This window comes from Phyllobates terribilis, unplaced genomic scaffold (assembly GCF_046119375.1).
Source record: "Phyllobates terribilis strain yellow unplaced genomic scaffold, ASM4611937v1 Scaffold_7__3_contigs__length_470593459, whole genome shotgun sequence".
NCBI classification, from domain to species: domain Eukaryota; kingdom Metazoa; phylum Chordata; class Amphibia; order Anura; family Dendrobatidae; genus Phyllobates; species Phyllobates terribilis.
Window position 1 is genome coordinate 425,807,600 of NW_027362767.1, and position 25,871 is coordinate 425,833,470.

Below are 25,871 nucleotides of genomic sequence, written 5' to 3' on the forward strand. Positions count from 1 at the left end.
TGTGCGGTCTGATCTGTGCAGCTGCTCACAGCATTAACCCCTCCAGCACCTGCTCACAGCATTAACCCCTCCAGCACCTGCTCACAGCATTAACCCCTCCAGCACCTGCTCACAGCATTAACCCCTCCAGCACCTGCTCACTGCATTAACCCCTCCAGCACCCGCTCACAGCATTAACCCCTCCAGCACCCGCTCACAGCATTAACCCCTCCAGCACCTGCTCACAGCATTAACCCCTCCAGCACCTGCTCACAGCATTAACCCCTCCAGCACCTGCTCACAGCATTAACCCCTCCAGCACCTGCTCACAGCATTAACCCCTCCAGCACCCGCTCACAGCATTAACCCCTCCAGCACCTGCTCACGGCATTAACCCCTCCAGCACCTGCTGACAGCATTAACCCCTCCAGCACCTGACCACAGCATTAACCCCTCCAGCACCTGCTCACGGCATTAACCCCGCCTGCAACTGCTGACAGCATTAACCCCTCCAGCACCTGCTGACAGCATTAACCCCTCCAGCACCTGCTGACAGCATTAACCCCTCCAGCACCTGCTGACAGCATTAACCCCTCCAGCACCTGCTCACTGCATTAACCCCTCCAGCACCTGCTCACAGCATTAACCCCTCCAGCACCTGCTCACTGCATTAACCCCTCCAGCACCTGACCACAGCATTAACCCCTCCCACACCTGACCACAGCATTAACCCCTCCAGCACCTGCTCACGGCATTAACCCCGCCTGCAACTGCTGACAGCATTAACCCCTCCAGCACCTGCTGACAGCATTAACCCCTCCAGCACCTGACCACAGCATTAACCCCTCCAGCACCTGCTGACAGCATTAACCCCTCCAGCACCTGATCACAGCATTCACCCCTCCAGCACCTGATCACAGCATTAACCCCTCCAGCACCTGATCACAGAATTAACCCCTCCAGCACCTGATCACAGAATTAACCCCTCCAGCACCTGATCACAGCATTAACCCCTCCAGCACCTGACCACAGCATTAACCCCTCCAGCACCTGACCACAGCATTAACCCCTCCAGCACCTGCTGACAGCATTAACCCCTCCAGCACCCGACCACAGCATTAACCCCTCCAGCACCCGCTCACAGCATTAACCCCTCCAGCACCCGCTCACAGCATTAACCCCTCCAGCACCCGCTCACAGCATTAACCCCTCCAGCACCCGCTCACAGCATTAACCCTTCCAGCACCCGCTCACAGCATTAACCCCTCCAGCACCCGCTCACAGCATTAACCCCTCCAGCACCCGCTCACAGCATTAACCCCTCCAGCACCCGCTCACAGCATTAACCCCTCCAGCACCTGCTCACAGCATTAACCCCTCCAGCACCCGCTCACAGCATTAACCCCTCCAGCACCTGACCACAGCATTAACCCCTCCCACACCTGACCACAGCATTAACCCCTCCAGCACCTGCTGACAGCATTAACCCCTCCAGCACCTGCTGACAGCATTAACCCCTCCAGCACCTGCTGACAGCATTAACCCCTCCAGCACCTGCTGACAGCATTAAGCCCTCCAGCACCTGACCACAGCATTAACCCCTCCAGCACCTGACCACAGCATTAACCCCTCCAGCACCTGACCACAGCATTAACCCCTCCAGCACCTGACCACAGCATTAACCCCTCCAGCACCTGATCACAGCATTAAGCCCTCCAGCACCTGATCACAGCATTAACCCCTCCAGCACCTGATCACAACATTAACCCCTCCAGCACCTGATCACAGAATTAACCCCTCCAGCACCTGATCACAGAATTAACCCCTCCAGCACCTGATCACAGCATTAACCCCTCCAGCACCTGCTGACAGCATTAACCCCTCCAGCACCTGCTGACAGCATTAACCCCTCCAGCACCTGCTGACAGCATTAACCCCTCCAGCACCTGATCACAGCATTAAGCCCTCCAGCACCTGATCACAGCATTAAGCCCTCCAGCACCTGATCACAGCATTAACCCCTCCAGCACCTGATCACAACATTAACCCCTCCAGCACCTGATCACAGAATTAACCCCTCCAGCACCTGATCACAGCATTAACCCCTCCAGCACCTGATCACAGCATTAACCCCTCCAGCACCTGCTCACTGCATTAACCCCTCCAGCACCTGACCACAGCATTAACCCCTCCAGCACCCGCTCACAGCATTAACCCCTCCAGCACCCGCTCACAGCATTAACCCCTCCAGCACCTGATCACAGCATTAACCCCTCCAGCACCTGATCACAGCATTAACCCCTCCAGCACCTGCTGACAGCATTAACCCCTCCAGCACCTGATCACAGCATTAACCCCTCCAGCACCTGATCACAGCATTAACCCCTCCAGCACCTGATCACCGCATTAACCCCTCCAGCACCTGATCACCGCATTAACCCCGCCTGCACCTGATCACAGCATTAACCCCTCCCGCACCTCAGACCTGCAATTCACTTCATTAACCCTTCCTCCATCCCAGAAATGCATACATTAACCCCTCTTGCACCACAGACGTGTAGCTTCAGGGCGTTAACCCTTCTAGCAGCACAGGTTCTCAGTCTTTGAACATTAACCCTTCCTGCACCCCAGATCTATACAGTAGTTGCAGCTGCTCCACCTCCCCAATAACCCTTTATACTCCCTGCAGTTTTGTTGCGGTCCCTTTTTTCAGAGTCCGGGGTCTTGTTAACCCTTTCGCCCCTTGCTCAGATCTCCTCCGATCCTCCATCCTGTGAGTGAGAGCTCGCAGTATAATGCGAGGGCTGCAGCCATAGACAAAGGTCGGTGCCTGGAGCTATCAATCAAAGGTCATCTCTAATAATCACATGTCCTCCCACTGTCAACGGGAAGTTATGGAGGGAGCGACCCATTAACCCTTTATTAACCCTGGGGAGAGACATTATTAGCTCTGACTATATATACTTTTATTTAGTTTTCAGTCGGTAGACTTATATCAAGTCTTGTTTTTTGCGGTACAAGTTGTACTTTTTATCATCACCATGTTAGAGTTTATACGACTTTCTGATCTTTTTTTGGGAGGCAAAGTGACAAAAAAAACAGCAATTCTGCCATTCTGAATGTTTTACATTTTGACATTCGCCGCCGTATAGAATTAATATACTTTATTAGTTTGGACAGTTGTGCATGCGGCGATTCCAAATATATATATATATATATATACAGTACAGACCAAAAGTTTGGACACACCTTCTCATTTAAAGATTTTTCTGTATTTTCATGACTATGAAAATTGTTCATTCACACTGAAGGCATCAAAACTATGAATTAACACATGTGGAATTATATACTTAACAAAAAAGTGTGAAACAACTGAAAATATGTCTTATATTCTAGGTTCTTCAAAGTAGCCACCTTTTGCTTTGATGACTGCTTTGCACACTCTTGGCATTCTCTTGATGAGCTTCTAGAGGTAGTCACCGGAAATGGTCTTCCAACAATCTTGAAGGAGTTCCCAGAGATGCTTAGCACTTGTTGGCCCTTTTGCCTTCACTCTGCGGTCCAGCTCACCCCAAACCATCTCGATTGGGTTCAGGTCTGGTGACTGTGGAGGCCAGGTCATCTGGCGTAGCACCCCATCACTCTCCTTCTTGATCAAATAGCCCTTACACAGCCTGGAGGTGTGTTTGGGGTCAATGTCCTGTTGAAAAATAAATGATGGTCCAACTAAACGCAAACCGGATGGAATAGCATGCCGCTGCAAGATGCTGTGGTAGCCATGCTGGTTCAGTATGCCTTCAATTTTGAATAAATCCCCAACAGTGTCACCAGCAAAGCACCCCCACACCATCACACCTCCTCCTCCATGCTTCACGGTGGGAACGAGGCATGTAGAGTCCATCCGTTCACCTTTTATGCGTCACACAAAGACACGGTGGTTGGAACCAAAGATCTCAAATTTGGACTCATCAGACCAAAGCACAGATTTCCACTGGTCTAATGTCCATTCCTTGTGTTCTTTAGCCCAAACAAGTCTCTTCTGCTTGTTGCCTGTCCTTAGCAGTGGTTTCCTAGCAGCTATTTTACCATGAAGGCCTGCTGCACAAAGTCTCCTCTTAACAGTTGTTGAAGAGATGTGTCTGCTGCTAGAACTCTGTGTGGCATTGACCTGGTCTCTAATCTGAGCTGCTGTTAACCTGCAATTTCTGAGGCTGGTGACTCGGATAAACTTATCCTCAGAAGCAGAGGTGACTCTTGGTCTTCCTTTCCTGGGGCGGTCCTCATGTGAGCCAGTTTCTTTGTAGCGCTTGATGGTTTTTGCAACTGCACTTGGGGACACTTTCAAAGTTTTCCCAATTTTTCGCACTGACTGACCTTCATTTCTTAAAGTAATTGTTATGCACACGCCCGGGCTGAGCGGCGTGTGCGTGTGATTGTAGTGATTCCACTGGACCATGAACCGGAGAGTGCCTGGAGGGGCGTGACTAAGTATCTGGCCGATCCGACCAAGATGGCACGACGGCATACGACGCCAGTGCACCAGGGAGAAACCGGGCAGAGGGACCAGGTGCTACTCCAGGTCAAACTCCGGACACGGGGGTTGACCCACACAGGGATTACTGGATCAGGCTGGTTAGGCTGGCGCACAGACTGGAGGGTATAGGCAGGCACGACTGGTATGCAGGCAGGCGGGTAAAGGCAAGCGCAGCTAGAGTGCAGACAGGGAGGCACTAGCAGGTAGGAACACAGGCGGGATAGGACCCAGTACACACTGGGACTCAGGAACAATACAGGTAGAGGGGTACAGGCAAGCACAGCTAGAGTGCAGACAGGGAGGCACTAGCAGGTAGGAACACAGGCAGGATAGGACCCAGTACACACTGGGACTCAGGAACAGGCAGGTTAGGCTGGCACAGACTGGTGGATATAAGCAAACACGGCAGGTATGCAGATGGGTGGATACAGGCGAGTAAGCAGGCAGGGAGGTACTGGCCGAAAGGACGGGCTGGAGCACAGAAAGGTTAAGACCCAGTACAGACTGGGTCACAGAACCGCAGATGCGGTAGACAACCACAGCAGAGAGGGAACGCCCGAAGCGGTGGGCAAGAACAGAGCAGGACGGGGCTGCAGGAGCAGCGAGCACAAGCAGGGCAGGACAGGACTGCCGGAGCAGCGGGCAGAAGCAGGGCAGGACAGGACTGCCGGAGCAGCGGGCAGAAGCAGGGCAGGACAGGACTGCCGGAGCAGCGGGCAGAAGCAGGGCAGGACAGGACTGCCGGAGCAGCGGGCAGAAGCAGGGCAGGACAGGACTGCCGGAGCAGCGGGCAGAAGCAGGGCAGGACAGGACTGCCGGAGCAGCGGGCAGAAGCAGGGCAGGACAGGACTGCCGGAGCAGCGGGCAGAGGAGTCAGAGCAGGCTAGGCTGAGTAGGGGGGACAGGGCTCAGTTCACACGGAACAGACAGGAAGGGAAAGGCAGAGCCAGACACCCACAGGGTACTTGCAGTGAAGTAGCGAGTGGACCACAAACTCACAAACGGGAGTACAGAGACAACAAGCAGGAGTTAGGTACGAGTTCAGACTCTGCAGAAAAAGGAAGGGAACGGACATAGAGGAAAAACAGGTAAAGGATAGGAGAGAGTTCAGACTGGAACTGAGTGTACGGAGGAGACCGACACTGCAGCGGGATACAGGAGCGGGTCTGGGAATACGGCCCCCAGAGAGGCAGGAGGAACAGGCTAGGAGCGTGTTCAGACAGGTCAGACAAGATACAGGAACAGGTCTAGGTAATCGGCCCCTAGAAGGCAGGAGGAACAGGCTAGGAGCGTGTTCAGACAGGCCTGGAAATACAGCCTCCAGGATAGGCAGACAAGAGAACACAGAACAGGACCTGGCACCTTCAGAGTGCAAGCACACACTGAAAGAAACACTATGCTCAGGCAGGGATAGAAGGGAGCTGCTGAGCTATATACCAAGTGACAGACAGCAATAGGCTGAGGACGCACAAGGGGTGTGACCCACAGCAGGTACAAAAGGCAGGAAGTGATCGGGCGCCGCCCTTAAGCAGCAGAAACAGACACAAACAGACAGCATGGAGGGAAGCCAGAGAGACATTCTGGACAGGAGATCAAGTGCGCCCTCTTGCACAGTGGGAGATGGACCACCATGCAAGGACGCCGCCAGGTATGTTACAGTACCTCCCCCCTTACGCCCCCTCTTCTTCAGGCCTGCCAGAATCTTCCGCAGGGAATTCGAGGGCCAGTCGTTCACTGGGTTGGAGGGGGACAGAGACTTAAGGGTAATCTCTGCTTCGAGGTACATCTTGTCAAGCTCACAGGAAGAAATAGACGGGTTATCACGTACATAATGAGGAAAAGTCACTGTCTCTTTGTTATCTGGTGGTATCCCGGAGGATTCAGGAAACAACTGGAGGTCCTCCGCCGGGTCAGAAGAGTGCAGAGGCTCAGAGAAAACAACTGCTTCAGAGTACACTAGGTCGGACTCACTGGAGGAAGCAGGCGAGGTATCGGGTACCGAGTATAGGAAAGTCTCTGTCCATTCACCACCAGGTGGCACCCCGAAGGGTTCTGGAGACAGCTGGCGGTCCTCCGCCTGGTCAGAGGGGTGTAGAGACTCACGGGTAACCTCTGCTTCAGAGTACACTAGGTCGGACTCACTGGAGGAAGCAGGCGAGGTATCGGGTACCGAGTATAGGAAAGTCTCTGTCCATTCACCACCAGGTGGCACCCCGAAGGGTTCTGGAGACAGCTGGCGGTCCTCCGCCTGGTCAGAGGGGTGTAGAGACTCACGGGTAACCTCTGCTTCAGAGTACACTAGGTCGGACTCACTGGACGAAGCAAGCGAGGTATCAGATCCAGGATATAGGAAAGTCTCTGTCCATTCACCACCAGGTGGCACCCCGAAGGATTCTGAACACAACTGGAGGTCCTCCGCCTGGTCGGAGGGGTGTAGAGACTCAGGAGTAACCTCTGCTTCGGAGTACACTAAGTTGGACTCACTGGACGAAGCGAGCGAGGTATCAGGTACAGAGTATAGGAGAGTCTCTGTCCTTTCGCTACCAGGTAGCACCCCGAAGGGTTCAGGAGACAACTGGAGATCCTCCGCCTGGTCGGAGGGGTGTAGAGACTCGGAGGTAACTACCACTTTGGGGTACCCATTGTCAGGCTCACAGGACGAAGCGGACAAAGTATTGAGTACCGGGTGTAGAGAAGTCTCTCTCCATTTGTCATCGAGTGGTATCCCGGAGGGTTCAGGAGGCAACAGGGGATCCTCCGCCAGGTAGTAGAGGTGCACAGACTCTGAGGTAACCACAGCTTTGGAGCATCCTTGGACATGCACACCGGTAAAAGAGAAAGAAGCATCTGATGCCGGGTGCAGGAAGTTCTCCTGTGTGGAGTCTGGATGGGCAGAAGTCTCTTCGGCCAGGAGAACTGGTGCACTACCCACGCACATTACCCATTGGGGTTTCTCCGGGATACAGGGAGATGAAGCTTCAGTAGGGACTTCAAGGTTGGGGTCAGGAGGTCTCAGGGAGGACAGACCCTGGCGTGACGGCTTGCCTCTACGTCTAGCACGTCTGGACTGCCTCTTGAGGTTGAGAGAAGTATTCCGGAAAGCGTAGTCACCCTGTGAGGATTCTGGGTGGGCAGTAGTCTCATTGGGCTGGAGGACTATTGCGCTACCCACACACATTACCCGTCGGGGCTGCTCCGGGATATTGGGAAGTGAAGCTTCAGCAGGGGCTTCAGAGTTAGGGTCCTCGAAGACCATACGAAAGGCCACCAGGAAGGCCTGCAGGTCAAGGATGACAGGATCCCATGCTTCCCATAGGGGGGTGACCCATTTCAAGGCATCACCCGCTAGGTAGTCAATCATAAAGGCCACTTTAGCCCAATCGGAAGGAAAATAGAGAGGGTAGGCCTTAAAGTGTAGCATGCATTGCTCCACAAATGCACGACACTGTCTTGGATCCCCATAGTAACGTGGCGGATCCGCAGGAACGAGGGCTGATAGATCCATCTGGACGGGTGCGTAATTCGCCTGGAACTAGCTAAAGGGGGAAAAAAAATTTATTTATTTTATTTTAATGCATGTATTCGCTGGAAAAACTTCTCAAAGAGCGAAGGCCGTGGGGCTCAACGGGAACCATGGCCTGAGCATGCTGTTATGCACACGCCCGGGCTGAGCGGCGTGTGCGTGTGATTGTAGTAATTCCACTGGACCATGAACCGGAGAGTGCCTGGAGGGGCGTGACTAAGTATCTGGCCGATCCGACCAAGATGGCACGACGGCATACGACGCCAGTGCACCAGGGAGAAACCGGGCAGAGGGACCAGGTGCTACTCCAGGTCAAACTCCGGACACGGGGGTTGACCCACACAGGGATTACTGGATCAGGCTGGTTAGGCTGGCGCACAGACTGGAGGGTATAGGCAGGCACGACTGGTATGCAGGCAGGCGGGTAAAGGCAAGCGCAGCTAGAGTGCAGACAGGGAGGCACTAGCAGGTAGGAACACAGGCGGGATAGGACCCAGTACACACTGGGACTCAGGAACAATACAGGTAGAGGGGTACAGGCAAGCACAGCTAGAGTGCAGACAGGGAGGCACTAGCAGGTAGGAACACAGGCAGGATAGGACCCAGTACACACTGGGACTCAGGAACAGGCAGGTTAGGCTGGCACAGACTGGTGGATATAAGCAAACACGGCAGGTATGCAGATGGGTGGATATAGGCGAGTAAGCAGGCAGGGAGGTACTGGCCGAAAGGACGGGCTGGAGCACAGAAAGGTTAAGACCCAGTACAGACTGGGTCACAGAACCGCAGATGCGGTAGACAACCACAGCAGAGAGGGAACGCCCGAAGCGGTGGGCAAGAACAGAGCAGGACGGGGCTGCAGGAGCAGCGAGCACAAGCAGGGCAGGACAGGACTGCCGGAGCAGCGGGCAGAAGCAGGGCAGGACAGGACTGCCGGAGCAGCGGGCAGAAGCAGGGCAGGACAGGACTGCCGGAGCAGCGGGCAGAAGCAGGGCAGGACAGGACTGCCGGAGCAGCGGGCAGAAGCAGGGCAGGACAGGACTGCCGGAGCAGCGGGCAGAAGCAGGGCAGGACAGGACTGCCGGAGCAGCGGGCAGAAGCAGGGCAGGACAGGACTGCCGGAGCAGCGGGCAGAGGAGTCAGAGCAGGCTAGGCTGAGTAGGGGGGACAGGGCTCAGTTCACACGGAACAGACAGGAAGGGAAAGGCAGAGCCAGACACCCACAGGGTACTTGCAGTGAAGTAGCGAGTGGACCACAAACTCACAAACGGGAGTACAGAGACAACAAGCAGGAGTTAGGTACGAGTTCAGACTCTGCAGAAAAAGGAAGGGAACGGACATAGAGGAAAAACAGGTAAAGGATAGGAGAGAGTTCAGACTGGAACTGAGTGTACGGAGGAGACCGACACTGCAGCGGGATACAGGAGCGGGTCTGGGAATACGGCCCCCAGAGAGGCAGGAGGAACAGGCTAGGAGCGTGTTCAGACAGGTCAGACAAGATACAGGAACAGGTCTAGGTAATCGGCCCCTAGAAGGCAGGAGGAACAGGCTAGGAGCGTGTTCAGACAGGCCTGGAAATACAGCCTCCAGGATAGGCAGACAAGAGAACACAGAACAGGACCTGGCACCTTCAGAGTGCAAGCACACACTGAAAGAAACACTATGCTCAGGCAGGGATAGAAGGGAGCTGCTGAGCTATATACCAAGTGACAGACAGCAATAGGCTGAGGACGCACAAGGGGTGTGACCCACAGCAGGTACAAAAGGCAGGAAGTGATCGGGCGCCGCCCTTAAGCAGCAGAAACAGACACAAACAGACAGCATGGAGGGAAGCCAGAGAGACATTCTGGACAGGAGATCAAGTGCGCCCTCTTGCACAGTGGGAGATGGACCACCATGCAAGGACGCCGCCAGGTATGTTACAGTAATGATGGCCACTCGTTTTTCTTTACTTAGCTGCTTTTTTCTTGCCATAATACAAATTCTAACAGTCTATTCAGTAGGACTATCAGCTGTGTATCCACCAGACTTCTGCACAACACAACTGATGGTCCCAACCCCATTTATAAGGCAAGAAATCCCACTTATTAAACCTGACAGGGCACACCTGTGAAGTGAAAACCATTTCCAGTGACTACCTCTTGAAGCTCATCAAGAGAATGCCAAGAGAGTGCAAAGCAGTCATCAAAGCAAAAGGTGGCTACTTTGAAGAACCTAGAATATAAGACATATTTTCAGCTGTTTCACACTTTTTTGTTAAGTATATAATTCCACATGTGGTAATTCATAGTTTTGATGCCTTCAGTGTGAATGTACAATTTTCATAGTCATGAAAATACAGAAAAATCTATAAATGAGAAGGTGTGTCCAAACTTTTGGTCTGTACTATATATTTTAGATTGTATTTACATTCCATGAAAAGGGAATGATATGAATTTTTATATATATATTTTTTATATTTTACTCACTTATATTTTAATTTTTTTTTATTAACCCCTCTAGGGGACTTGAACCTGAATGGTTTATATAATGCACTAAAATATAGTAGTATAGTGCACCAATCTCCTATGATGCTCAGCCACAGAGGTGTAAAAACATGGCAGACACAGGGGCTTCGCCAGGCCCCCAAATGCTATGACAATGCCATCAATGCCCTATAATCATGTTGTGGGGTGGTGACGGGCACAGGAAGGGACACTTCTCCCTATTTCCATCCTCCTTACCCGCGGTCAGGCCAGGCATTGTGGTCCTTATACAGGCCATCAGATATGCCCGTCTGATCCAGCTCTTAGACCCCTGGTGATCTGGGTGAACATCCGCTCTACTTTTTCAAGCTAAGAGTGGGGAACAGAAGATGGTTGCCCCATCGCCCACATACCCAAGGAGCAAGGAACCGATCCCGTGATCACTGGGATCATTGACCCTCAGGTGACGAATCATACAGCCACCACTATGGGGGTCCGTAGAGAAACAACATATACAAAAAAGGCCGATTACCCAACCCAGATACAGACGGTTATTCAGGCAAGTAATATGTTGTAGCTGCCGGGTAAAAATCCACACCCTGTAATGAGTCATCAGCGGCTTCATACGTGAGCGATGTGACTGTGAGAAGTCCGTGTCACCATGAGCATAGTTAGTGAGTTAGTAGGAGTCAGTACTGGAAAGATGTGGAGCTGAAAACTACTTTGGGTGCCCAATTCTAGAACTGGTTGGTTCTCGGTGTTTGCCCACTCCCACCACAAGTAACAACCTCACCATTACAACGATTTTGGCTCACACCAGCGTATAACAGGGCCGCGCGCTCCCTGATGATTTATCGGATGGCACTCGGCCCAATGTTACACTATGGGGCAGTGCAGATCTGTGACTTTTTTCCCTTACTGATTCGCCATGACTAAAAATGGCCGCACGCTGCGGTGCCTCTGGAATTCGGATCGTGCACATCCATACAAGTCTGTGGGTGCGTGTGAAACATCGGACTGCACGCAGATGTCATCCGAGTGCAGTCTGACATCCCCGGACTCAGACAGTGGAGAAAATGGAGTAATTAGGTTCTCCATCTTCTCCGACGCTTTCATGCGAGAGAATCGGATCACACTGAGCTGACACCCGGATCAATCTCTGACAGAGTTTTAGCTGAGTGTCATTAGCATAATAGGGTCGATCCTCTCGCATTAGAGAATCATTGCTCGTCTGACCCCGGCCTTAGCAGCAAGTTTACAACATTAACAGGTTATAATTATCATGGTAATCATAATGCACAGGAATAATGCACATAGTGATGTCACAGTACAGGGATAATACACACAGTGATGTCACAGTACAGAGATAATACACACAGTGATGTCACAGTACAGGGATAATACACACAGTGATGTCACAGCACAGGGATAATAAACACAATGATGTCACAGCACAGGGATAATACACTGATGTCACAGTACAGGGATAATACACACAGTGATGTCACAGCACAGGGATAATACACACAGTGATGTCACAGTACAGGGATAATACACACAGTGATATCACAGTACAGCGATAATACAGCAATCTCACAGTACAGGGATACTTATCATAGTGATGTCACAATAAGAGGATAAAGAGCATGGTGACATTCCAATACATTGATACTGTAAAACTTGTTATAGCACAAGCATTTGTATGTTCTCCCCATGTTTGTGTGGGTTTCCTCCGGGTTCTCCGGTTTCCTCCCACACTCCAAAGACATACTGATAGGGAATGTAGATTGTGAGCCCCAATGGGGACAGTGCCCATAATGTCTGTAAATTGTCTGAATTGTAAAGCGCTGCAGAATATGTTGGCGCTATATAAATAAATAAATATAACATATACAATGTAATATAATATGACATACAGTGGGTACGGAAAGTATTCATACCCCTTTAAATGTTTCACTCTTTGTTTTATTGCAGCCATTTGGTAAATTCTAAAAAGTTCATTTTTCTTCTCACTAAAGTACACTGTGCACCCCAATCTTGACTGACAAAAACAGAAATATAGAAATGTTTGCAAATTTATCAAAAAAGAAAAAAACTGAAATATCACATGGTCATAAGTATTCAGACCCTTTGCTCATATTTAAGTCTCATGCTGTCCATTTCCTTGTGATCCTCCTTGAGATGGTTCTACTCCTTCATTGAGTCCAGCTGTGTTTAATTAAACTGATAGGACTTGATTTGGAAAGGCACACACCTGTCTATATAAGACCTCACAGCTCACAGTGCATGTCAGACCAAATGGGAATCATAAGCACAAAGAAACTGCCCAAGGAGCTCAGAGACAGAATTGTGGCAAGGCACAGATTTAGCCAGGGTTACAAAAGAATTTCTGCATTACTCAAGGTTCCTAAGAGCACAGTGGCCTCCATAATCCTTAAATGGAAGAAGTTTGGGACCACCAGAAGTCTTCCTAGACCTGGCCGTCCAGCCAAACTGAGCAATCGTGGGAGAAGAGCCTTGGTGAGAGAGGTAAAGAAGAACCCCAAGATCACTGTGGCTGAGCTCCAGAGATGCAGTAGGGAGATGGGAGAAAGTTCCACAAAGTCAACTATCGCTGCAGCCCTCCACCAGTTTGGCCTTTATGGCAGAGTAGCCCGATGGAAGCCTCTCCTCAGTGCAAGACATATGAAAACCCGCATAGAAGTTGCTCACATGAAGGACTCCCAGACTATGAGAAATAAGATTCTCTGGTCTGATGAGACGAAGATGGAACTTTTTGGTGATAATTCTAAGTGGCATGGGTGGAGAAAACCAGGCACTGCTCATCACCTGCCCAATACAATCCCAACAGTGAAACATGGTGGTGGCAGCATCATGCTATGGGGGTGTTTTTCAGCTGCAGGGACAGGACAACTGGTTGCAATTGAAGGAAACATGAATGCGGCCAAGTACAGAGATATCCTGGATGAAAACCTCTTCCAGAGTGCTCTGGACCTCAGACTTGGCCGAAGGTTCACCATCCAACAAGACAATAACTCTAAGCACACAGCTAAAATAACAAAGGAGTGGCTTCAGAACAACTCTGTGACCATTCTTGACTGGCCCAGCCAGACCCCTGACCTAAACCCAATTGAGCATCTCTGGAGAGACCTGAAAATGGCTGTCCACCAACGTTCACCTTCCAACTTGACGGAACTGGAGAGGATCTGCAAGGAAGAATGGCCGAGGATCCCCAAATCCAGGTGTGAAAAACTTGTTGCATCATTCCCAAGAAGATTCATGGCTGTACTAGCTCAAAAGGAGGCTTCTACTCAATACTGAGCAAAGGGTCTGAATACTTATGACTATGTGATATTTCAGTTTTTCATTTTTAATAAATTTGGAAAAATTTCTACATTTGTTTTTTTTTTCAGTCAAGATGGGGTGCAGAGTGTACTTTAATGAGAAAAAAATGAACTTTTTAGAATTTACCAAATGGCTGCAATGAAACAAAGAGTGAAAAATTTAAAGGGGTCTGAATACTTTCCGTACCCACTGTATAATGATGTCACAGTACAGAACTCATACAAGTAATGCCAAGGAGAAGGATATCGCTCACAGATGGGCTCCATAGTGATGTGCAGTAAGAATTGACGGCATACCCCTCTTGAGCTCGGCTTTGCCCCCGTTTTCTTTGTCCTGGTGCATTTTGTTGTATGCTGAATCTGCATACATAACTGCTGTACAAACCTACCACATGTAAGCAGGGTGTAAACCAGGACTGGCAGGGCTGCGAGGCTTCAGTGCCGGTCGGGCAGGGAACGTTACTTATTATTTTTCTTTTCTGTGGCAGTTCTTATTTATTTTTTTTCTTAGTTGGGGAACTCCTTTAACCCCTTGGAGTGGGTGTATGAAGAAGATTCAGGTGCTGAGCCTGCTCCATAAATGGCAGGTGCCGGCTGTGTTATACAGCCAGTACCTGCCGGTAACAGAAGTGACCGGAGCGAGCTCCAATCACTGCTTATCCACTATGTAACCACATCAATCCCTCAGGTATCTCTATGGTAACAACCACAAACAGATCTCACTATATGAGCAGTCGTAACCATAGATACCTAAGCTACTGCAATGCCCTGCACATGGGGTGAGACATAGCTAATCAGAAGAACTATACTACATTTCTAATTGGAGGTATTTGCTAATATTATTATTATTATTATTACACCTACTACATATTGGGATAGGATCTTGGAGATGGGAATACCCCTTTAAATCTAGAGAAAAAATTGTCTAAAGCAAATGATGCAAAAATCTTATTGTTATTAATGAAGCCCACCTACAATCTTCCAGTGACGTGTGGGGTCGGTGATGAGCAACCGAAACAAAACGCTTTATTTCTTGTTGCCCTAATATGAAACCGCATAATGTTATAGAAAAAAAAAACGACAAAAAAACGCAACAATTCTGCAAGGTGTGCACAGGTCGAGATCATAACCGGAAAAATATTAGGGCAAATTTATCAAAAGAGTCTAAACCTCATTCCTCCCAAGAACTGTCTGTTGTCCATAGCAACCAATCACAGGTCAGCTTATATTTTAAAAGAGCAGTTTAAAAGATGCAAACTGAGCTCTGATTGGTTGCTGAGGGCAACAGTTTTTCTTTTAAATAATTTTTAGCGTCCACAGGTGGCCCTGAAGGGGTTAATAATAACATTACCATTCGCTTTTGTTTACAAACAGGATTTGTTCAGTGTGGAAATTACCTGTGTCTATAAAGTTATTTGACAAAAAAAAAAACAGTTCGTTACGTCTGGATGCCATGTGATTATGTAATACACATAATCAGGGCGGGGCTTGTATTTCACAGACAGCTGTCCCGCCCACTTATCGCTGTAGGTTACTTCCCGCAGCCAATCATCGATTTCTTTCAGGATTACACCTGATTGCATCAAACAACAGAGCTTGGCCAATGAGAGCAGGCGAATGGGATTGACAGGTGTTTGGACCAATTACATGCTTGATCGAGTTATTTTCTTCTCCAATCAGCTGCTGGACCTCACCCGTTATGCTCCGCCTTGGCCCGGCAAGGTTCCGGTCTCTCGGTTGCCATGGCGGCGGCTGCTGGCAGCCCCGGTGTGGCCTATGAATGTAATATCTGTCTGGAGACCGCTCGGGAGCCGGTGGTCAGTGTGTGCGGACACTTGTACTGGTGAGTCTCTGAGGGCGGTCAGCTCTCACTTTACGTTACTGACGTCCTGACTGCGGTTTAGGCGTCTTGTCCTGTATGTGCGACCTTCTTGTATATCATTAGGGTGGAGGTCACTAAGATATGCAGCCCGAATACTGAGGCTGAGGACTTAAAGGGGCCCCTACCCCAGAGATGTGGCTCCTCCCCATTGTCTAATAGGCGGGGCCGTGTGATGTCACGGGGGGGGCTCTGCCGTGGTGGGGGCCGTGTGATGTCACGGGGGGGGCTCTGCCGTGGTGGGGGCCGTGTGATGTCACGGGGGGGGCTCTGCCGTGGTGGGGGCCGTGTGATGTCACGGGGGGGGGCTCTGCCGTGGTGGGAGCCGTGTGATGTCACGGGGGGGCTCTGCCGTGGTGGGGGCCGTGTGATGTCACGGGGGGGGCTCTGCCGTGGTGGGGGCCGTGTGATGTCACGGGGGGGGCTCTGCCGTGGTGGGGGCCGTGTGATGTCACGGGGGGGGCTCTGCCGTGGTGGGGGCCGTGTGATGTCACGGGGGGGGCTCTGCCGTGGTGGGGGCCGTGTGATGTCACGGGGGGGGCTCTGCCGTGGTGGGGGCCGTGTGATGTCACGGGGGGGGCTCTGCCGTGGTGGGGGCCGTGTGATGTCACGGGGGGGGCTCTGCCGTGGTGGGGGCCGTGTGATGTCACGGGGGGGGCTCTGCCGTGGTGGGGGCCGTGTGATGTCACGGGGGGGGCTCTGCCGTGGTGGGGGCCGTGTGATGTCACGGGGGGGGCTCTGCCGTGGTGGGGGCCGTGTGATGTCACGGGGGGGGCTCTGCCGTGGTGGGGGCCGTGTGATGTCACGGGGGGGGGCTCTGCCGTGGTGGGGGCCGTGTGATGTCACGGGGGGGGGGCTCTGCCGTGGTGGGGGCCGTGTGATGTCACGGGGGGGGGGCTCTGCCGTGGTGGGGGCCGTGTGATGTCACGGGGGGGGGGCTCTGCCGTGGTGGGGGCCGTGTGATGTCACGGGGGGGGGCTCTGCCGTGGTGGGGGCCGTGTGATGTCACGGGGGGGGGGCTCTGCCGTGGTGGGGGCCGTGTGATGTCACGGGGGGGGGGCTCTGCCGTGGTGGGGGCCGTGTGATGTCACGGGGGGGGCTCTGCCGTGGTGGGGGCCGTGTGATGTCACGGGGGGGGCTCTGCCGTGGTGGGGGCCGTGTGATGTCACGGGGGGGGCTCTGCCGTGGTGGGGGCCGTGTGATGTCACGGGGGGCGCTCTGCCGTGGTGGGGGCCGTGTGATGTCACGGGGGGGGGGCGCTCTGCCGTGGTGGGGGCCGTGTGATGTCACGGGGGGGGGGGCGCTCTGCTGTGGTGGGGGCCGTGTGATGTCACGGGGGGGGGGGCGCTCTGCTGTGGTGGGGGCCGTGTGATGTCACGGGGGGGGGGCGCTCTGCTGTGGTGGGGGCCGTGTGATGTCACGGGGGGGGGCGCTCTGCTGTGGTGGGGGCCGTGTGATGTCACGGGGGGGGGCGCTCTGCTGTGGTGGGGGCCGTGTGATGTCACGGGGGGGGGGCGCTCTGCTGTGGTGGGGGCCGTGTGATGTCACGGGGGGGGGCGCTCTGCTGTGGTGGGGGCCGTGTGATGTCACGGGGGGGGGCGCTCTGCTGTGGTGGGGGCCGTGTGATGTCACGGGGGGGGGGGCGCTCTGCTGTGGTGGGGGCCGTGTGATGTCACGGGGGGGGGGGCGCTCTGCTGTGGTGGGGGCCGTGTGATGTCACGGGGGGGGGGCGCTCTGCTGTGGTGGGGGCCGTGTGATGTCACGGGGGGGGGGCGCTCTGCTGTGGTGGGGGCCGTGTGATGTCACGGGGGGGGGGGCGCTCTGCTGTGGTGGGGGCCGTGTGATGTCACGGGGGGGGGGCGCTCTGCTGTGGTGGGGGCCGTGTGATGTCACGGGGGGAGGGGGGCTCTGCTGTAGTGGCCAGGATCGGAGTTGGGGCCAATCTGGCTTTTTTAACCCCTTGTGGCTCCCGTGGTATCAGTGGGAACTACAAGTCCTCACACAACAGAAGAATGAGAAAACAGCGACTCAAAACTGGGAAAATTTTAAAGAGGTTCTGATATCGATGATGTTTCCATAGGTGGGGTCATCGATATTGGATCTGTGGGGGTCCGACACCTGACAACCCCACTGCGCAGGTGTTATCAGCTCCAGCAGCGTCTGAGTTACAGGAGAGAGCAACGCTGTACACCGTGGTAACGGCTGTTTGGGGGGTTGTCAGGAGTCGGACCCCCTCAGACATCAATGACCTGGAGGAGATGTAATCAGTGTCCAATAGAGAATGGATTGGTGGGCACCGCTCCTTTACCATCAGGCACTGGTGAGATCGTTGGGGGTCTCGGCAGTGGGACCCCCTTCCTGCCCCCAAACATCAGTGTTCTCTGCAGAGTCCTGGCTTTCTAGTCTGGCAGATTTCTTACCCCTGACATTTGGCAGAGAGGCGGCCACATTGTTTCTGGGTAAATATCACTGTACCTGAGGCCGTTGTCTGTATGTTCACTATGGTTATGGTCCCTGAGACTACAACTCCCAGCATGCCCTGACCGGTGTATTTACTGATGGTGTTTTTTCCGTTTCTCCCGCAGCTGGCCGTGTCTTCACCAGGTGAGTCCTCGTCTTTTATATTCCTTATTAACCCCTTCGTGACCTACATGTACCGCCGTTGTCGGGTGCAGGTGTATAGCAGAAGGTCTAGGAAGGTGTGGAAAAATGCTGCAGAGTAAGAAGCTGCCGAAAAGTGATACTCGTTTATTTTTATCATTTAAAATACAAAGTGAACAAAAGAGAAATGTAAATGAGATCAGTATTTAGTGACCACCCGTCACCTTCAGAGTGGCCGCTGGGCCCCGTCGCTGCCATCTCTGTACTCTAATGAACACTTATGTAGCTCAGCATCGGGGCTTCAAGGGGAGGGAGACGTTCACTACTGTGGTACAGCCGCATGTGGAACGTAAGGAAGATTGCAAGCTCATGTTTTCTAGGGGACGTTAAAAAATTTCTTGAAGATGACGGGTGATGAAGGAGTTAATAGTCCTTGTGTGAGCGACGCGGACATGCGGTGATGGAGCGGCCGCCTGGCAGGAGCTGGGGGCGAGGGGCGGCCGCTCTCTGTATGTGGAGGGAAGAATCGATTCTATTACTAGAAGTCACTTTATTATTAGAAATGACCTTGTAACGATCGGCAGCAGCCGGACTCACTGCAGCAGCGGCTAACTCTGCCAACCGGTGCGGGGGGGGGGGGGGGGGCATCGTGCCAGGGCAGCAGTGAGGTGCACAGACCCCTAATAACGGGCTGATGATAATGCACAGTCCTTGCTATTATTAATCCTTTCTGCTCTTTCCAGTGGTTCGAGACGCGGCCGGAGCGACAGGAATGTCCAGTGTGCAAAGCAGGGATCAGCCGCGAGAACGTGATCCCGATATACGGCCGAGGGGACACGAATCAGCAGGACCCCAGGTAACGAGGTGCCGCAGGGCCGCACATCTAGAAGGACTCTGCACATTGGTGTTTTGGGGGGTACAGTGTCTGTGCAGATTTATGCATCTCTGTGGTTACAAATTCGACTACATACACCAGAGAAATGAGCAGCAGCCGGGTCAGTAGCTCGGGGCCACCGGACGGGACCTTCCAGCATCTCCTCTGGTTTGTAGGTCCGGCACGACGCCATTGTTGTGGACGGCGCACCAGGGCCTGGTAGATTTGTATCAGAAGAGGCGACGGGCGGTGGTAGGAGACTTGGAGGGCTCCCGCCAGGGACCACTGATAAGTCCTGTGAATCCCCAGACGTCACACACGGCTTCCACCTGCCTCACTTCTGTCCATTTCTTTTCAGGTTGAAGACTCCTCCGAGACCTCAGGGACAGAGGCCAGAACCAGAGAATCGGGCCGCGGGGGTAAGTCGCCCCATCAGTGGGCTGAGACGTGCGGCAAAACTTTCACAAAACCCTGGAGACTCTTAGTTTAAGACTCTGAACGGCAATACCCAGTATCACAGGGCAATGGTGCCGCCAATCTGTGGCATCGGTGCCAGATATTACACTTATTGTGCTACATGAAATGAGATGGGTATAAATCCTAGCGTGGTCTGTACCCATTACACCTCTCTCCACCGTCTCGTCTATTATGTTTCCAGGGGTCACATTCGTACCAGTTGCTTTTGGCACTGCCGGGGTTGAGGGGGGCTCTGGCACTGCTGCTTGGTGCAGCCTCCACTCTCTGCGGGTAGAGGGCGCTGCTGTACTGCAGGTGGCTTTGCACTGTGTGTTGTATTGCAGGCTGTATCCTGCAGGGGGCAGCACTGGGGATGTTAATGCAGAATAATGAGCTTTCTACTATGTGCCTGCTGTTTTCGTCCATAATCTGCCAGGGTTTGCAAATAGCTTTGAGACATGGGGGATGTCCTGGGGCTTCTCTGTGCAGGGTTTTTGCTATGTAGGATTACATATGCAGCTCCGTCATATTCATTGCAGTTCTCTCTCCGTTTTGCAGGGGGTCCCGGGGTTCACAGACACCGGCTTCCACATGTCTTTTGGCATCGGAGCTTTCCCGTTTGGCTTTTTTACTACAGTTTTTAACACTAATGATTTCCAGTCGGCTCCACGCGCAGGTAAGTTCTCTTCTCACGTATTATGTGTCCTTCCTTGCTGGATTTGTGGTACTCTATCGGGAGACAGTTATACCACATGTGCCTATGTGGCCACCAAGTGGCAGGGATGTGAATTGCAGCCTGTTGTGATATTCGATCAGAAATACAATGACACGAAGGAGCCGCCTCCTGTAGTCGCCGCTGGGCTCGCCCATCCTTCCTTGGATCACAATGTGTCTTAAATTCTCTGTGCTGCTGTGGATGGGCTGATTGCCAATTATTCTGCTGGCAGTGGAGAGCATCGCCCTCATTGGTAGAGATGAATCATTTGTGTACAGTCCTTTTATCAGGGTCAGCGCCTTCCCATGTGTGCGGGGGAGGGCAGGCGACCTTCGCTCTCGGCTTTGCTTTCTGGGTGCAGCTGATTACTCGCTGTATGATTATATTGGACACAGATTTACCTTCTTCTTTCTCTCGTTCTTGCAGACACTGGACTTCCCCCAGGACGGATGTTCGGGCTGCCGGACTCCCTCTTCCTCATCATCGCTGCCTTCTTTTTCCTGTGGTTGATCAGCGTGTGAGGCTTGCAGTTCATGCCACTCGCCAGCAGGGGGCCTTAGTCATACCGAACACTCCCGGCTCCGCTCTGAGCTCCTCTCCATCCCGTCGCGCGCCCCTCGGCCAACGAGACGGTCTCCTTCTACACGCACTCCCTAGATCTCCTCCAATCATCTCCCCCTCTCCGAGCACTTTATGTCCCTCCTCCCCGGGTCACCTTAAATCTTTTTAGATTTGGAAGTATTTGTCCGCCTACTCTTCTTTTTTTTTTTTTCTTTTTTTTTTGCACCTTCTAAATGGTTGGAAATCTTGATGCTGGATGTAGATTCCTGGCGGCTCCTTGCACCGTTGCTAAACGTCTTCTCTCATCGTCTTAAGATTTTGTCTTATTTTGAGATTTCTAAGTAAGCGCACTAGATGGCGACACAATCCAACAACTGATACCAGAGCCCAGCGATGTCTGTAAAAATCCTATAATCTGGTATTAGTGGGACCGACAATGTTCCAGAATATTGGACTGTCATAGGAAAGGGTTATTATCTGAACACAGCAGACAAACGGCCGACCGCCGGGACCCCACCGATCTCCAGAACACGGCTGTGCATGACGAGGTGTCTATGGGACCACCAGAGATGGCGTGTGTGGCCATCACAACTTCAGAGCCCTGTTAGGATCTGTAGTGGTCTCAGCAATCGGACCCCCAGTGATGGGAAACTTTGTCTGTCTTGTGGATCAGTAAAGACTTGACCCTTTAAGGATCTATTAGGAAGCTCTTTATCAGTATTGCACCTTTACGCCTTTATAGTCTTCCAAGTGGTTGTCCAGCTCAAAAAAAAAAAAAGTTCTTTAAGGGATCGTCCATCCGTCTGCTGGGGGCTTTTCCTGTGGCTTTAACCCTAAGCTCTACAATGGGTTAAACCGCAGGTCAGTTATCCGCTGCAGGTATTTTCCGTGACGGGTGGCTGAGGATCGGTACGATGCAGTAATACACCGCCGACTCTGCCTGCAACAGAGAATATGGAGTAACTTTACAATCTTATTTTTTTCTCATACCATTTTATATTCTCTTGATTTACTCAGTGGTTTTTTTTCTCACTAGTAAAAAAAATAAAGAATGTTGAATATTTTTATTTTTTTATACAATTGTATTAACTCGGTGCTTTTTTATTTTATTTTTTTTCTTATTCAGATTTGCGTTGAGCAATTCTTATCTTTTTTATAACGGGGAAATTCCTTTAAAAAAACAAAAAAATGCACCAAATGTGTGAAAAACGCTAGAAAAACCTGCACTGCTCATCTACAGCCGACGCTGCAAAATAAATATTCATATACTTCATTTGACAATGACTCAGGTAACAGCAATGTAAGCTGGGGTCCGACACAGGGGAGCGTCTCCGGGGTCACTGTGTGGAGGGGGCTGGCTGACTGCTGATGTCTAGAGGTGAGCGGATACATCTGTAGGACCCAGGGCAGTGTTATGTGGCCGCCGGTGAGGACTACTACCCTCAGCCAACCGCAGCTCCTCTGGTCCAGTGCGTCTCACTCCACTGAAGAGGTGCCGGGATCCCAGGAGGTCGGAGGCCCGTCCGGCGGCCATGGACTAGTTACCTGGTGCTGGAGCAGGGTCGTGTTGGCTCATCTTTACTCATTTCCCAATCTAAGCCAGCCCCCTTGTAAATCTGTAACAGAAAAGGGGTCTGGCTGAGCTATTGCTATGAGCAGTCAGCCCCTCACACCGCTCGAGTCGCTCCCCTGGATCCGAGCTGCCTGAGGCGACACCTTTAGTAAACGAATTCTATGAATATTTATTTTGCCGCCGGCTGTAAGTCAGAGAAATGCGTCAAACTTTATATATAATCTTTGTGGGTTTTTTTTTTTTTGGAGCTGGACACCCCTATAGGGTGTAAGCAGACCCTCCCCTCCCCCGATAGGTGATTATTTAGGTGGGACATGAGCCCAGCAGCAGAGAAGGATCTGCTGACTCTACGCCTCACCACAGGTGCTGATCTCAAACTTTAGCAAAAACTACAACTCCCAACGTGCTGGAAGTCGCAGTCTTACAACAGTCAGGGCATAGCTGATCTGTCGTGTGTGGGGTTTGCTGGGAGTTGTAGTTAGATGGGAAGCCATAGTGCGAGGCCTGATCAGTAAGTGTCCTGGGTCCTGTAGTCACACCCAGAGCAGAGGGTCTATCTCCCACCTATCCCCCGCACCTTCACTCCATCCTCACCCCCGCTCCCCCCGTCACACCCTCCCGGGGGGGGCAGATATTTTCTACTAATTTTTCACTACCGAACATTGATGTAAAAAACGCAAATGTAAATCTGATGTTTGTTGGAATGTAAATATGTGACGGCAGCGAGAGCTGCACATCCACCTCTGACCGGTCATTAAACAGAGTCTACTACACTGTGTCTGTATAACACCAGGGGGCGGTAAGCACGCAGCTCCGGAGGATGATGCAGCCCAAGTAATGTATGTACACAACAAAGCAGAATAGTGAGTGCAGCCCTGGAGTATAATACAGGATGTAACACATGATCAGTAATGTAATGTATGTGCACAGTGACTGCACCAGCAGAATAGTGAGTGCAGCTCTGGAGTATAATACAGGATGTAACTCAGGATCAGTAATGTAATGTATGTGCACAGTGACTGCACCAGCAGAATAGTGAGTGCAGCTCTGGAGTATAATACAGGATGTAACTCAGGATCAGTAATGTAATGTATGTACACAGTGACTGCACCAGCAGAATAGTGAGTGCAGCTCTGGGGTATAATACAGGATGTAACTCAGGATCAGTAATGTAATGTATGTACACAGTGACTGCACCAGCAGAATAGTGAGTGCAGCTCTGGGGTATAATACAGGATGAAACTCAGGATCAGTAATTTAATGTATGTGCACAGTGACTGCACCAGCAGACTAGTGAGTGCAGCTCTGGAGTATAATACAGGATGTAACTCGGGATCAGTAATGTAATGTATGCACACAGTGACTGCACCAGCAGAATAGTGAGCGCAGCTCTGGAGTATAATACAGGATGATATTTATATTAGAAAGGTTCCCTTTAAAAACTGTCACGTCCTAGTTGTAATGTACACTGCCCCCATTGCTTTGTTTGCATCACTAACAAGCTTTTTTCATGAAAATTGGTGCAGCTATAATGCTTTTATAGCTTTATATACACTTTGTCCTACCTGCTGTATTCAGTCATAGGGGTGTAATCCTCATATTCAGTCAGTGCTGGCGTCGCCCATGTGTTTTGACTATTGCTCCTGGCAAGCGCTATTATTGTGGGGTGCATGCGCATTTGTACATGTCCGGCAGCTGGTCCCGCTCCTGCGCAGCGAGGCGGTGTAGTTTGCGGCTTCACTGCACATGCGCTATGCCGCTCTGTTCCCCTGCGTGCTCTGTGATCACACTGCGCAGGCGCGGGACGCTGCTTATTCAGGTTCCTGGCTGACTCGTCTGGTGATTGGAGATACGAGGGCACAGCTCCAGCATCGGACCCCTGTATGTGGCCGGGTCTGGCATGAATTCTCCCGACACGCAGGGCCGTCCACTGCACTCAGGACATTTCCACTATTGACCTGTGGAACAGCCGCAGCAGATCCACATTGCTGCAAATCTTCCTGTAATACACATGGGATTTTTGGACAAGTTGCAGCCTCACAAGCTGCGATGTTGTAAGAAATCTCATTTAAAGGGATCTGTCAGACTGCTATTGCCCTCCGCCATTTATATAACTGTGTGGCCCTTTAGTAGATAAGTCGGTGCATCCCTGTATGAGATATTTTACAGTTCGGTGTACTGGAGTCTGGAGCTCATTGGGGCGTATTGCTGCTTCCTGCTTCTCAGCCCAGAACCTCCAGTCAGCAGAGAATGGGGCTGGAACAGGACTGAGCTGCAATACCGGACACCACCACTACCAAAAGTGTGGCGCTGTGGACCTCGCGCTGCAACTGAGGATGAGCGGATCGTCCCCTAATCACACTCACCTTGAATGTTTAGCTCTTCTCCATCAGTGACCCTTTCCATCAGTTGGGGGCTTTGATAGTCGGACCCTCGCCCATGTAATACTGATGACCTGTACGAAGGATGAGACAATGGTGTAGTCGTTCTGGGAAAGTAAAATGGCAGCAGGAAAGATTTGGAGACTTCACTTTCCCCAGAAAATATCAGTGAAGATCAGCAGGAAAAAACTGGCCCTGATTTATTATTGTATTTATGCCTGTTTTTTTTTTTAAGTTTTTTTCACTTGCACCTTTTATTTTATTTTTTAAATTTGCACCATTTTTAAAGTTTATTTTATGTGTTTGGCGCTATTATTTTTTTCCAACATTGTGGGCAAGACAACAAATGGCAAAAGACCAAAAAAAATGCAAATGATGAATCGGTGACGTATTTTTTTTTTTTTTCTTTAAGGCTTGTAAAAGCGCAGAATCCGGATTTTCATGTTGGCACCATATGGCGGCGAACAGCGCTAAGAGATCCATAGTAAAAAGACCATGTGGGCCACCGTACAGAGCCCGTGCATCTGGGTTTACATATAAATACGTAAAATATGCAATGAAATAATAAGTGTGAACGAACCCTAAATAGTGAAAAATCTCATTATCCCGGTCAGATCTGGGAACGATTCACCAGTGTGAACTTGCACTACACCGATCGCCTCTGTGCACCAGATGGCAGCACTGAGCGGCCTCCTCGCTGATGACCTCATAGCGTAGTGTGGGGGAGGGCGGCGTCCGTGCGTCTGACGTCCGTATGTGTGACACTTCCTGTGTGTTATATTCTGCCCTCGCCCCTCAGAGCCTTCGCTCTGGATCTTCCTGCGTTCATATACCCAGAGTGTGTGTATGTATGTATATATGTATATTTATATATATATATACCCCCGTATACTTCAGAGTGCCGCTCTCATAGTAACCCTGAGTTTGATTTTTCTCTATAGAATGAGCTGTAGTACCAGGCACAGCCATTGTTCAGGGTGGCGCTG

General features: G+C 51.5%; 1 protein-coding gene across 1 annotated transcript; it reads left to right on the forward strand.

Moving 5' to 3' along the window:
- Positions 1 to 9,831: 9,831 nt before the first annotated feature.
- RNF5 (ring finger protein 5) lies at positions 9,832 to 23,277 on the forward strand. The gene is made up of 7 exons (XM_073641887.1): positions 9,832 to 9,950; positions 15,526 to 15,688; positions 18,310 to 18,328; positions 19,069 to 19,181; positions 19,558 to 19,618; positions 20,214 to 20,331; positions 20,797 to 23,277. Exons 1-7 carry the CDS (start codon positions 9,923 to 9,925, stop codon positions 20,889 to 20,891), a joined length of 597 nt encoding a protein of 198 aa, XP_073497988.1. The 5' UTR covers positions 9,832 to 9,922; the 3' UTR covers positions 20,892 to 23,277.
- The last annotated feature ends 2,594 nt before the right edge of the window (positions 23,278 to 25,871 follow it).